At 41.2% G+C, this 13286-nt stretch overlaps 1 protein-coding gene across 1 annotated transcript; it reads left to right on the top strand.

Moving 5' to 3' along the window:
* The first annotated feature begins 1108 nt into the window (after nt 1–1108).
* On the top strand, nt 1109–9063 carry LOC103701510 (uncharacterized). Its single transcript, XM_017841427.5, has 2 exons — nt 1109–1498; nt 1677–9063. The coding sequence occupies exons 1-2, from the start codon at nt 1309–1311 to the stop codon at nt 1796–1798; spliced, it is 312 nt and encodes a 103-aa protein (XP_017696916.1). The 5' UTR covers nt 1109–1308; the 3' UTR covers nt 1799–9063.
* Nucleotides 9064–13286: the final 4223 nt, after the last annotated feature.

Genomic DNA, 13286 nt, shown 5'->3' with positions numbered 1-13286 from the left:
GAACTAACACAAGATAGCTATAGAAGTTGGCTATGCTAAACGAAACAATACATACAGAAGAATTCCTAAGTATGCAAGGATCTTGTCACGCTTGCACCGACCGAGTTTTGTTCCCAGTTTTTTCTTTTTCGTTTTGTTTTCTTTGTATGTTTTTTTCTTTACACAATCTCATGTTGATGTCGAACTCAATGGAGGGCCCATATATCAAAAGGCACATCGCAGCAAGCAAACGGCCGTTAGTTCAAAAATCCACACCGCAGCAAGCCCAAAAATTAGGCGGCAGGTGGAAAAGCATGTTACCATGCTGGCCTAAACTTCTGAAAATCCGGGGGACCTCTTTGTGTTCTCGTTCCACCTTCCAAGTCCGAAGATCTTGAGCTTGATTCTTCCACAAAATATAATAGTGTATGTTTGTGTGTATGCATCAGCGAAAAGATCTTGAGCTGGATTCTTCACAAAACGATGTCATATCCAACCAGTCAAAACTCACACTCATCACGAATCAGAATTTTTTTTTGGTTAAAACGGATATTCCATAAGTCATGAGTATGGATATATCTAATAAAATCAGAAAACAACAAGTCATAAAGTGCCTAGGCAACTCTCCCTTCGAGCCCATAAGGTGCTATCGAAGTGGCAGGCCATATAAGAAGCTATCCAATCTACGGTCCTATTAGCCTTTCTAAACACATGCTTAGTCTAAAAATATATGCTTAGTCTGAAAAATCATCCTATCTCTCACTATCACCTAAATATTCTGAAATAGGAATATTTCCCTCCACCACGGTTTGGGCCCTCTTGAATTTAGGCCAAATTATTCTTTAATATAGCTGATTACGCACCATGCATGACTTAGGCCGGCCCAAATCACTTGCTGTTTTGTTCAAAAAATCGAGGTGTCCAAAGATTGACAACCTCCAACAGCCACCGCTCTAAAATTCGGGCTCGCGGTCTTTCTAGCTTGGAATTGCAGCACTTCCGTATAAGCTGCCCCGTCACCAAACGCCAGATCCGACTCCCGATCAAATATACGTGGCCCCCGCGTGCCAATAATCCGAGTCGGTGGCCTATTTAAGTCACTGACAAGGAGCAGAGCTCCTCCGACCTCTTTCCCTTGTTTCATTCTCACGCGTTCCGCGACCCAGCGGGCTCCTTCGTCTCCGTTCCAAGTTCCAACTCGTTCAAAACCAGCGGCGGAAGAAAAAGAGAAAATTAAAAGAAGGAGACGCTGCAGCCAGTTTGGCTTCTTCCATCTCTTTCGACTTCTCTCCTCTCGTATTCTCTCGAAGCTCTCGGCCTCCTCTTCCCATGGCGTACGTCGACCACGCCTTCTCCATCTCGGATGAGGACATCATGATGGATTCCCCCAATGTCGTCCAGAATCGGCCGCCCATCAAGGAGATAGGCCTCGCAGTCTCCCTCCTCGTCTTCGGTTCCCTCGGTATCGCCATCGGCACCGTCATGGCCTGCAACCGGGTCGGCGGTGACCGAGCCCACGGTATTTCCCCGCAATTTTCCTTCTATCCTGGTCGAAACCCTAGCTGGGGTTCGGTCCTCGATTTCTTTCTTGCTCCTTTCCTTTTTCCCTTTGGATGCTTCGAGCTTTTTGGGAAATAGCCAGGTTTTCTTTTGGGGTCTGCTTGATTTCTCTGATGCTTTCGGTTTTGATGCAACAGGAATTTCCTTTGCGATTTTGGGGTCGTTACTTTTCATTCCGGGATTCTATTACACGAGGATCGCGTATTATGCGTACAAGGGATACAAAGGCTTCTCCTTTGCCAACATTCCGGACGTCTAAGTTGCGGTCTTTTGCGTCCGGTCTCCGTCTCTGTATGGCTTCTCACTTGTACATATCTTTTGATGGATCTCTACTCTGTTTTCTCTGGGCTTATTATTGTTTTTTTCCTATTAAATATTGGCTATGTAAATGTGCTTGAATTATGATTTTTTTTCTTGATTTGGTCTGTCACGATTGATGATGTGGTACAAAGCTTGGCCTTAGCCTACAGATCATGCATCATGTACTTTGAACCCCACTGTTGGAGTATTAAGAAGATTACAAACTTGTTGCTTCAAGATACTGATGCATCCTGTGAGCATAAGATATCGATGTGCTTGATGAGTCACTGGTATTTGCGCATACTTTTCTTTGATAAATAAAGGATATTAAAATGTTTGATTAACCATTCACTACTTCTTACAAGGTATGCACTGTGGCAAGGCATGTTTTGATGTTATTAAGCTGTTCACTTGTGCTTTTTAGTTAAACTGAAGGTGAGATTATTTGTAGAAATAATTTACCATCAAAAACTGAATGTATTTCCCTAGGCTATGTTTGCGATTACTCTCTGTACACAGTGCTATTGCTTTAGGTTGGACAAAGCGTGGTAGTTGATGAAGTAGCTCTTTGGTGGAAAGGACCAGATAATTGGTTCCTTGACAATACGGATATGTTGGTTTAATGCAAGGGAAGGAGTGATGATGCAATGAATTTTAGGTGAAAGTGGTTGGCATACCACAGAATCTGCTGAATTCTTGTGCTTTGCTTGCTTAGTTTGATGCAGTTTTACTTCTGGATGTAGGGCTATAAATGATGTCCTTGGGGTGTTGCATGTTTTTGGTGGTGGCACTGTGGGTATAGCTTGTAGCTTGCAACTTCTTGTTCTAACAACAGGTAGCAATTGGTAAAGTGTGTCCTATTTTTTCCTCCCTTTAATATAACTCTGGGAGCTCAATTGGAGGTCTTAGGGCATAAGAGCGAGAGACTTGTGACAATAGGACAAATTCTTTTGTGGTGGGTTCTCTTAAGGAACGTGAGTAAGAAGGACTTCTTTGAAGCTTGTATCCTAGGGTTTTGTTGGAGGGAACATTCATCCCCAAACACCCCCCTTGGGGCAAAAAAAAAAAAACCGTCTTTCTTCTCCTTCCCCTCCTTGTAATCTTTTTCTGAGTCTTGTCATGTTTTATTGCACGTTTCTTAAAGGCTCATGAGACATGTAATTATTTGAGTTTCTTGTTTTGCTTTTTATGGCCGTTGCAACTTTTGCTGGATTAATAGAATCACATGCTTGGAGGTGTGTGATCCCTCTTTGGTGCATAACCTTTTCTCATTTCCTATATTCTTGGTTGGTTGTTCAATCTTAGATGTTTAGGTGACCAGAGGTTGCTCACTTTTGGGTAATAAGGTGCTTGGTGTTCAGGCCTCCAAGTCTTCTTCAGAAAATTGGACTTCTTTCCTTTTATTGCTTACTGTGATGTCTACAAGCCCCTCTCTTTTTTTTTTTGTTTGTTTTGCAGTGCGTTGGTGTTATAGCTACATTTATTGTGGAATATGAAGGTTATTAGTATTGTGAATAAGCTGATCAACTTGGTTATGGATCTTGTTGATGTCCAAAAGCAAACAGCTTCATCAACTTCTAGAATTGCTTCTCAAGGAGATACCATACTAGGATTTTTCTTGACTTATAAAATTCCCACTTAAGCATGTGCTAAATCAAAAATCTCAAGATCATGTTTGGTATTGCTTTTCTTTTATGTTTCTTCATTTTTAAAAGCAGAAAGATAGTAAGATATAACAAAAGCATGTTTTTTGATTTAAATTCTGCTTTTGAAATATTAAAATGTTCAAAAACAAGAAGTTCTGATTCTCAAAATTTTTCAAGGTAGATCAAGCCCCATTAGAATTTATTCAACGAGCCCATACTCCCTTCGTGATGCCCAATTAGAGACCTCCTTCCTCCCATTGCCACATGAACCTCCCTCCACCTTCACCGCTGCCTCTCCCCCACCGCACACTGTGCTATTCATTGGCTCCTCCCTCTGCCCTCTTCACCTGTCCTTTGTCCTCACCTCACTGTTTGTAAGTTAATCCAGGCCTTCAACATGTCAGGGATGGCCCCAATGGTCATGATCTGATCTTGGCTAGGTTGGAGTGCTCCTGCACTCTAATGACAGCGGAGGAGCACAACAACGATGCCAGAGGAGTGAGGGTGACAGGTAAGATGGATCAAACTACATATTTGGATCCTCATAAGGAAGGGGAAGAGAAAGAAGAATGTGGTGGATATGGGTATTTTTTTTTTGTTTGGCAACATGCCCTTGTTTGGAAGTTTTGCTCTATGTTAGTCCTGTAACTCCCTTGTTTATGATTGCATTCTTGTTTTATTCCCTCAATATCCTTTTTTGTTGTCCGCATATGTTAGATTTTACTTTGTTGTCTTTGTTTCGTAGTTTTTACGATTTATTATATTTAGCTCCTTATTATTAATGTGCCGGTGATGCCGGACAGCAGGGAAGAAGAAAAAAAAAGAGAGGAGAGAGGAAGGAAGAAGAAGAAGGAACTAGGCTTCGCACCTAGCTCTGCTCAGGGTTTCACGCCAGAGCTAACAGAAAGAAATCAAAATTTCATTCATAGCATACCCCATACGATGTATGGTCCAATATATTTATAAGACCCACAAATATGTAAAAGATTCTTAAAAAAACTAATCTCACAAAGATCCTCAAAGATAACAAAATACCAAAATAAGCTCAAAGGCTATCAAATAACAAAATACCCAAAGGCTATTAAACTAAAATAAAATCACTTTAACCACAATGAAAATGGTTGAACCATCCTCCTGCAGCGATTGTGGATCTGAGTGATAAGTGAACTGGCATTAGTGTCCGCACTAGCTCCCTCCGGATGGAAAGAAGTCAACCTTGACGAGCGCGACTCGGTGTAGCTCTGGTAGTACTCCAACAGGTTCGGGTCAATTGCTGAAGCTCATCTCGTGTGATCCAAGCGAAGTCGGACTTTAGTCGTCCTCGCCAACGAACTAAGAAGTGTTGGATGCCTCCATCACTGGTACAAACTGTTTGATCGTCTAAAATAGCATCAATGTGCTCTTTTTGTGCTTGTTGGAGGGGTCAAGGAGTCGAAGCTGGTATGGAAGCAGGAATAGGGGAATCATCGGGCTCAGGAGAGGGCTCGGCAAAAGGGTCATCGGGGATTGTTGGTGGGCTCTTGTAAGCAACCAAATTTTCAATATTAAAAGTTGGGCTAATACCAAAATCAGATGGAAGATCAATGACATAGGTGTTAGTGCCAATCCTGTGCAACACTCTGAATGGCCCAGCACTACGAGCCTGCAATTTCTTAACAGTTTTAGAAGAAAACCGTTTGGGCCGAATATGGATCACTACATAGTCCTCAGGTTGAAACTTCTTATTATGCCTGTGGAAATCAGCTTGCAGTTTATAATGAGCATTACTTGCATGAATGCGCCTGTGGATTTTCTGATGCAACTCATGAATGTGTTATGCAAATGCATATGCAGCCTCAGAAATTCTAACATGGTGCGACATAGGTAGAAAATCTAGAGATTTTCTAGCTTTGTAATTATGCACTACCTCAAATAGACTCATGCCTATGAACTTGTTGACTGAATTATGGGGTGAATTTCTGTAACAAGTAGAGCGGACACTAAAGATTCGTTGAATACTTTCTGCTCAAATTCAGCGGGACGCTGGATGTGGAGATCTTTGTCCTTTGATACTTCTCTTTTCTTGTTCTTGTCAGGTGCCTTGGGCCGCAAAGGATTGAGTTTAATCATTTTGTCCTCGAACACGAAAGAACAAGAGTTGGATCGATCATAGATAGTGATATCAAGGTCGAACAACCAAGGTTTTTCCAAAATTAGGTGTCCCACATCCATCGGAATTACGTCACACCATATGGTGTCTTTATAAGAAAGGATATGAATGGGCACATAATATATGTCTTTGATGTAAATAGAAGATATGTCTATCCAAGAGACCTTATGGGGTTGTGGTTGGGGAATAGAAGTCAAACCTAAGAGGAGATGATGCTGGAGGATATTGCATTAATGCAACTCCCGCTATCGATGATGATCTTACAACCTTTCTCTCCATACTTAATATAAGTAGATTCTTTTTCAGTTATCAGTTTCTTTGGATTGTGTGAGGGCACAGCTAACTACACTCATGGTGGACTGGTCAGACTCTCTATAGGTGCAAATGATATAGGTGTAGTATGGATGCACGCTAGGATATCAAGTCCATCACACTTCTCATCAATGTCTTGAATGTCATCGATGTTTGGTTCATAGACTTGCTCCTCCAAGTCATCTGTATCACCTCTCTGCTCCTGTCGATCAATAACGAGAGATTTGTTAGCACATTGGAAGGCAACGTGACCAAAATCTTGGCATTTGTAGCACTGAATTATGGAATGTGGTTTGGAAGGCTCACCAAGGACTCCCTTGCTTTTGGTGTCTCGGCTTGAGACAAGGACAGTAGAAGAGATTTTAGGGGCAGAGGATCCCACAGAAGCTCTGAGCCCCAAAGAATGAGGATTAGTGGAAGTGCCCTGATTGTCAGGATTAGTGGAAGTGCTCCGATCATCAAAGCACCGCACAAACATGGACTTGGAGACCTGCTTATAGTTTTGCACGAATGTATAGGCCTGGTCTAAAGTAGATACCTTTCGGAGGACAAGTTTCTTCCTGAGTTCATCATTGAGACCTCTACGGAACCGGCTCAGGACCATTCTCTCATCCTCAATCACATTACATCGTATCATGTATTCATCAAATTGGGCAATGTAGTCAGTAGTTGATCGGGTGCCTTATCTCAAGTTGTTTCATCGATCGAGGAGATCATCTTGGTAGTTAAGGGGCAAGTATTTTTCTTTGAGTTTTTTTTCATTTCTATCCAGTTAGTTATGGCAGGTTGACGTCTTCTAGCCAGAAGCTGTTCGGTGTTTTGTCCTCTCTCTTTGTTCATTAGGTCATGGTGTAACGGCTCGAAATGCGTAGTTCGACCAATGACCTTCATTCAGACAAATTATACTACTCAAAGAAGTCCATTTCGTGCAACCAGTTTGAAGATGAGGGCTTCAAACCAAATGCCTTTCATCACATCTTCATCATGGTCACGAGGCTCTCTGGGTTCTACATTGTGTCGATAATCCCTATCGACATTAGGGAATGGACCTGGTCCTCCGTGATGAGGGTAGGTTGGAGGGTGGCCTGCAAAAGGATTAGTGTCAAGGTGGCCTTGTCGAACATATCCTAGATGGTCTAGGGTTTCATCCTTGACCACTAGGCTTTCCAAATGGGAGGCACTACCTTCATTGGATCTCATAATCCTCTGAAGGAAAGTCTCAACTGAGTCTAGTTGGGCGTTGACCTGGGTGAACACTGTGGTCAAGTCTTGGACAGCCCTTAGCAAGGCTTCGATGTTGGGATCCATGGCAAGTTGGGATTCTAGCTGGAAGACAATACGACCATTACGGAGGTGCATGTAACGAATGTGCAAAGTTGTGCGTGGCCCTACAATGCTACGACAGTGGTGGTTCCTCGGCATACCTAATGTATGAAAATGATGCCTAGAGCTCACTATATATGCTCAATATAAACGGAAGGCTAATCCTTAGCAAATGAATTCAAACAGATCACGTAATAAATGCAAGCAAGTAATTGCAGTCAAATAGTGCCAGTTTTTCGTATGTTGCAGGGTATTACAGAGCCTCGAAGAACTTCCAAAGATTAGGCAGCCCTACAATTAATAGCAAAGATGGGCCACTACAAGGATTTCTCAGGTTGGGGTGTATGTATTGAATTCACACAACAAGATAAATCAACAGAGCACACAAAAGTTCATAGATGCTGAATTTTAGACAAATAAATAGAATTTTCAGGAATAGAGGAGATCTGACCTGGGCTGGGGACGACAACCAGAAGTGCGGTCGTAGCAAACGAGCTCTTCAAATGGCTCAAATCGAGTCTGATCACAGCAACTCAGCGGGCCTGATCTCAGCAACTCATGGGGCCTGTGAAATAAAAGGGGGGAGGGTGTGCGGTGTGGCCTGGCGGGCCTGCGGATGAGGAGGGCGGTGTACGGAAATGGGCCTGCTGGGCCTACGGCTTAAAGAGGGGTGGTGGTGGGCCTGAAGAGGTAATAGGGGTTAGAAAAGAGGAGGGGCGATCAGGCTTGCTGGGCCTACAGTTTGTGCGGTGCGGGACGTGGGCCTGGCGGGCCTATGGGTGAGAAGGGGGGGAGTGTGCAGTGGGCCCGATGAGAAGGGGCGGGACGAGATCGGGCGGTGTGAGAAGGGTTTCGATGCCGAAACCCTCGAGGAGACGAAAGAGGGAGGGAGAGGGGCGGCGAAGCGGAGAAGATCGGTCGAGACTCGGGTTAGGGAGGGGACTGAGGGAGGCACTGTCCCAGGCGGTGGCGAAGTCGTCAACGGATGGCTGCGGAGACGAGGAGGCTGCGATTGAAGGAGGAAAGGGCGTTGAGGGTGCCGCAGAGGAGGCCATGGGAGCGGCAGGGGTCGAGGAAGGCGGGGGTGGAGGCGGAAACAGTGAGGACCAAGGAGGCGAGGCGAGGGTGACGACAACGCTGCAGGGCGGTCACGGAGGAAGAAGGTGAGCAGTAACTTTTTTTTTAAACTCAGATCTGATAGGGTTCAAGTTAATGGGCATGACCCGCTTCGCTAATTCGTTTCACGCCCGATACGGATTTTTTTTTAACCCGATTGGATTCGGGTTAGCAGGCGCACCCGTTCCGGTAATCCGCTATTGGTTCGATTCCTTCATGGGGTCTTTGAGGGGAAGGGGTACCTGTTTTCGTGGAAGCGGAACATAGTAACAGCTGAACGCGGATCTCAGATGGCGATGAGGCGGCTGCGGTCAAGGAAGGCGACCGGAGGTGGGAGTGAGGCTCTTCCTTGGCTTTGGATGAGGGGCGACAACAACGTAGGGCGGCGAGGCAGCGTCGAGTCACTCATGATCGGGCGTGTTCCTCTTCTCGCATCCGATTGCCGACCTCTCTTCCTCGTGTGCCGTCGGATTTGGGTTTCGGCTTAGACAGTGAAACGGAGAACCACTCCTCAGCTGGAAGGAAGGAGCTTTGGAAGAGACGTCCGAACCCCCCCCCCCTACACCCTTAACTTGGGCCCCCACGTGAAGAACAGTGCCCATAGAAACCTAGAAAAATTTTGTTGCCTTGCTCTGATACCAATGCTGATGCCGGACAACATGGAAGAAAAAAAAGAAAGAGAGAAGGAGAGAGGAAGGAAAAAGAAGGAATTAGGCTTCACACCTAGCTCTGCTTAGGGTTTCACGCCAGAGTTAGAAGAAAGAAATCAAAATTTCATTCAAAACATACCCCATACAACATATGTTCCAACATATATATAAGACCCAAAATGCAAAAAGACCCCTACAAGGAAACTAATCTCACAAAGACCCTCAAAGATAACAAAATACCTAAATAAGCCCAAAGGCTATCAAAATAACAAAATGTCTAAATAAGCTTAAAGGCTATCAAACTAAAATAAAATCACTCTAACTACAACGAAATTGGCCGAACCATCCTCCTGCGGTGACTGTAGACCTGAGTGACAGGTGATCTGGCACTGGTGTCCACACCAGCTGGCCTATAAATCTTTATATTGATTTTATACGTAATTTGTTTTTAAGTAGGTTAGCTAGAACTAGTGATGGAATATCTGCTAAAAATGTAAGTGTTCCATCTATAAATGGCATCCACAGGTCTCATTGTTGTGATGGTCAGAGGAAAACAGATGCTTGAACCTAGAATCTTAAAACGAAATATCAAAACCATCCTCAATTATTCTAGTGCACATAGAACAATTGCGAACTTTCAAAAAATAGAACCAATGCCAAATGTGGCCTAATATCGTTCACTTTCATCAACATGCTTTAGGTTATAATTCTGTTCTACTCAAGCATGACAATATGATTAAGAGGGCTTATTTTTTTGTGTCTGTGTGCCCGTGCTTGTGCACATGTGTTTTGGACCTTTGGTGGGTTTCTATAGGCAAAAAATGATCAACATTTGTTGTGATTTTATTTTCTAAAATTTCTGTGGAGGAATCGGTTTACTTTTTGAATGGCTGGAACAAATATAGGGTCCAAAAGATTGGGATATTCTCTCTTATGTTGCTATTATGTGCAAGCGAGATAAAGAAGCTAACAGGGACTTGATCATTCAGGTGGATAGATGGTTAGCATCATGGAGCTGTTACTTTCTTCCCTCAGATGGTGGACCTATTCTGAGTTAAAAGACTTTTCAATCCTTATCTATTTTTTAGAAGAATTTGGAGTGGGCAACTTAGTTTGGTTTGACTTCCAAAAGAATTAGTTGGCCTAGGTTTAAGAAATATCAGGGTGTTTTGGCTCTTTTGGTTAAAATGTAGTACAAGAAGGCACAGTTTATGTAGGCATTTGAATATTAGGCGATTGGGGACCATGGTTACCATTCAACATCCAATGTAGTGTATGTGCAGTCATATTCTATCTATGATAGTCTGTTTACATTTCGGTTGTGGATTGGTTCTAAGATCCAAGATATGGTGGGTACTTGCTGTTATTTTGTGATTCTTCAGAATTTGTAATTAAGTTGGGATATGTTGAAGGTATTTTAGGCCTTCCATCAAGATCAAAGTAAACCTAGCATTAGTTTAGTTTGATCATATCAATGCTGGGCAGGTGTGGGACAAAAAGATAGCTCCAAGAAACATGATTCTCAATCTAATTAAAGTTTTATTCTATGTTACCGGATAACTTTGTCCTTTTTGTTAGAGCTCTTATCGTGCAGCCTTTCTTTAGGGTGTAAAAACTGAACTGGAAGATATGCTCTCTTCAAAATTATGAGGTTTTGGTGTTCTGCATATATTGGCTGTAACTCTCCTATACAGGTATATGATACAATATAGTAATATACTATTCATTATCACCTTAGTTATCCTCTTCTCATGCCTCCATTTTCACATGTAGTTTTTTTATTTTTTTGCCTTTTCATTGATATGGTAAGTGCATAGACTTACTGTTGATCATTCAGACTGGTGGGATAGAGAAAATAAAGGTTTCTTGCTTTCTTTGTTTCACAATATTCTAATGGATATTGATTTAAAGGAACTTGTTCGGTGGGAAGGTATATTCTCTTAGTGTATCTTTCATGGTCTAGATTAATAGGGGTGTGGACGGGTTGGGGTGGATCGGTTTGGAGATATATCTGAAACTAAACCAATTAAAATCAGTTTCCTAAAACTAAAACCGAAACCAAACCGGTCATTTACAAAAAACGCTTGAAACCAACCTGAGAAATTCAGTTTGATTTGGTTTGATTTTCGAGTTGATGTTCAATGGGCTAGGCTGAGAAATTCGGTACGGTTGTCAAACCAAAACTGAACTGAATTTTTCGGCTCGTCTTTCTCAAACCAACACCAAACCCGAGTTTTAAGAAAAAACTGATATAAACGAAACCGAAAAGATCGGTTTGGTTAAGGTTTGTGGCTCGACTGGTTTTTTTGCGTACCCCCAGCTTGGAAGGATGTGTTATTAATTCCTCAGGCTGATTCCTCACCTGTGGGGCAAACTGCTGCTCCATTTTGTGGACCCCAAAATGCTAGTTGTCATTGGCTTTCTTTGCTTTATTCCTTTTCCTTCAGGTCATTAAAGTCAATCCATTTTTCGCATCAAAGCTGTGATTTAATTGGTAGTATTGGGAACTCGAGTGGGCTCATCATTTTGGTTTATCAGTGCAGCTTTTGACATTACACTCTCTGATAGTTTGTTGAGTTTCATTCTTGATGGACCTATTCCGGCTGTTTGAACTCAGCTTTGCGTATCCTTCTTCATGTTGTCAGAGCATAATATAATATAAATCCAATAGTTGCCTTAGGGTATGGCTGTATATGCGCGTGCTTGTGTACATGTCGTACGTATCAGCATGTTATTGTGCTGCGACAGTTGAGCTAGACATGAAGAGTTTGCTTATGTCACAATCAGTGTCTGGCAATGTTGATTCTTGGTGTTTTCTTCTGATGGTCTGGTTGTAGGTGGTGGTGCCAAGAGTTCTGTTTTGCATTAATGTCCCGATGGAGCCTGAAATTTTCTTAATTAGGAAGTGCTAGATAAACAGATCAGCAAAAGGAATAACCAAGTGTGTGCTGAAGTTCAAAGCTTAGTTTCTAATCCATGTTATATTTTTATGGAGAACAGGGAAAAATTTATCCTGTCTAAAGATGCTGATTTTTTAAGTTGGCCTAATGGTTGCATATATTGGTCGATTTATGGAGCAAAAAGGTTCCTGCAGTACTTCAAACGATAGTCATGCTTGTAAACAAATGGTTTCAATTGAAAAGGTAAGCTAACCAAAGGTATTTTCTAAAGATGGATTTCCCTATGAATAAGCTCACTGGATGGTTGACAAAATATTTTTTTTTGAGCAAATGAAGCCCTATGTATATCAAGTCTCACTCATGATGAAATGATGAACTGCTATTATGATTGTTGTAATATATTTATCTGGTTACGAGGGACAATTCTGTCCCAATTCATCTGCTAACAGGATCATAAATACTTGTCATTTAACTTATGAAGGAAAGAAAGACAATCTCCTGCTTTTATTGGCAAATATATGCTCTCCTGCTTTTATTGGCAAATATATGCTGAGAATGGATAATTGGCTTACCATATTGACTTTGTTTCTGAGCACATAGCAGTTGATCTCAACTTTCTTGCATAGCTAAAATTGCAACAACCGGAGGACTTACGAGAGGGTATTATACTATATAGTATATATTGCAGTACCTGAGTAGATTATGATTTTGTTTAGGATTGCTGTTGTTATTAGAGTTTTTGTTAGTAGAGGTTTTGTCATTAGAGTTTTTGTTAGTAGAGTTTTAAACAAAAAAGTTATTTGATGTTTGATTACTACATTTGTGTGGTACCATAGAACTTTAACATCTCTTTGGTAACCATACTAGGAAAATGCTTGTAGTCTTAAAAGATATTGCATAGTACATTCAATTTTTTTGACTTTTAGTACTATCAAGTATTTTTTTTGATGTAAATCAAGAATTGTTGTGATAAAGTATTCTTAAATTAAATTTTTTTACTTATAATAGTATAATACTAAAATAGGGTAATATTGTAACACAATAGTATAATATTGTAGGAATACAATAATGTCATGCTATTAAAATCTAATTGTTACGATATAATAATGATAGTTATGTAGTATTTTCATAACATTAGTATAAAATAACATACTATACTATACTATAATATAGTATGTTACAATATAGTAATAATAAACATTATAAATATGATATGATATAATATATATTATATTATAATAATATAGTATAATATAACGAATCTATTATCAGTTAATACATATAATACAATGTTTTGATATAAAGTATTATTGTTATTATTTACTAATACATTATTACAGACTATAATATT

This window comes from Phoenix dactylifera, chromosome 2 (assembly GCF_051530095.1).
Source record: "Phoenix dactylifera cultivar Ajwa chromosome 2, Ajwa_hap1_PhDact_Kaust_v1.1, whole genome shotgun sequence".
Classification (NCBI taxonomy): Eukaryota; Viridiplantae; Streptophyta; class Magnoliopsida; order Arecales; family Arecaceae; genus Phoenix; species Phoenix dactylifera.
Note: the sequence above shows the minus strand (reverse complement) of the source record. Positions and strands in the feature narration are given on the sequence as shown.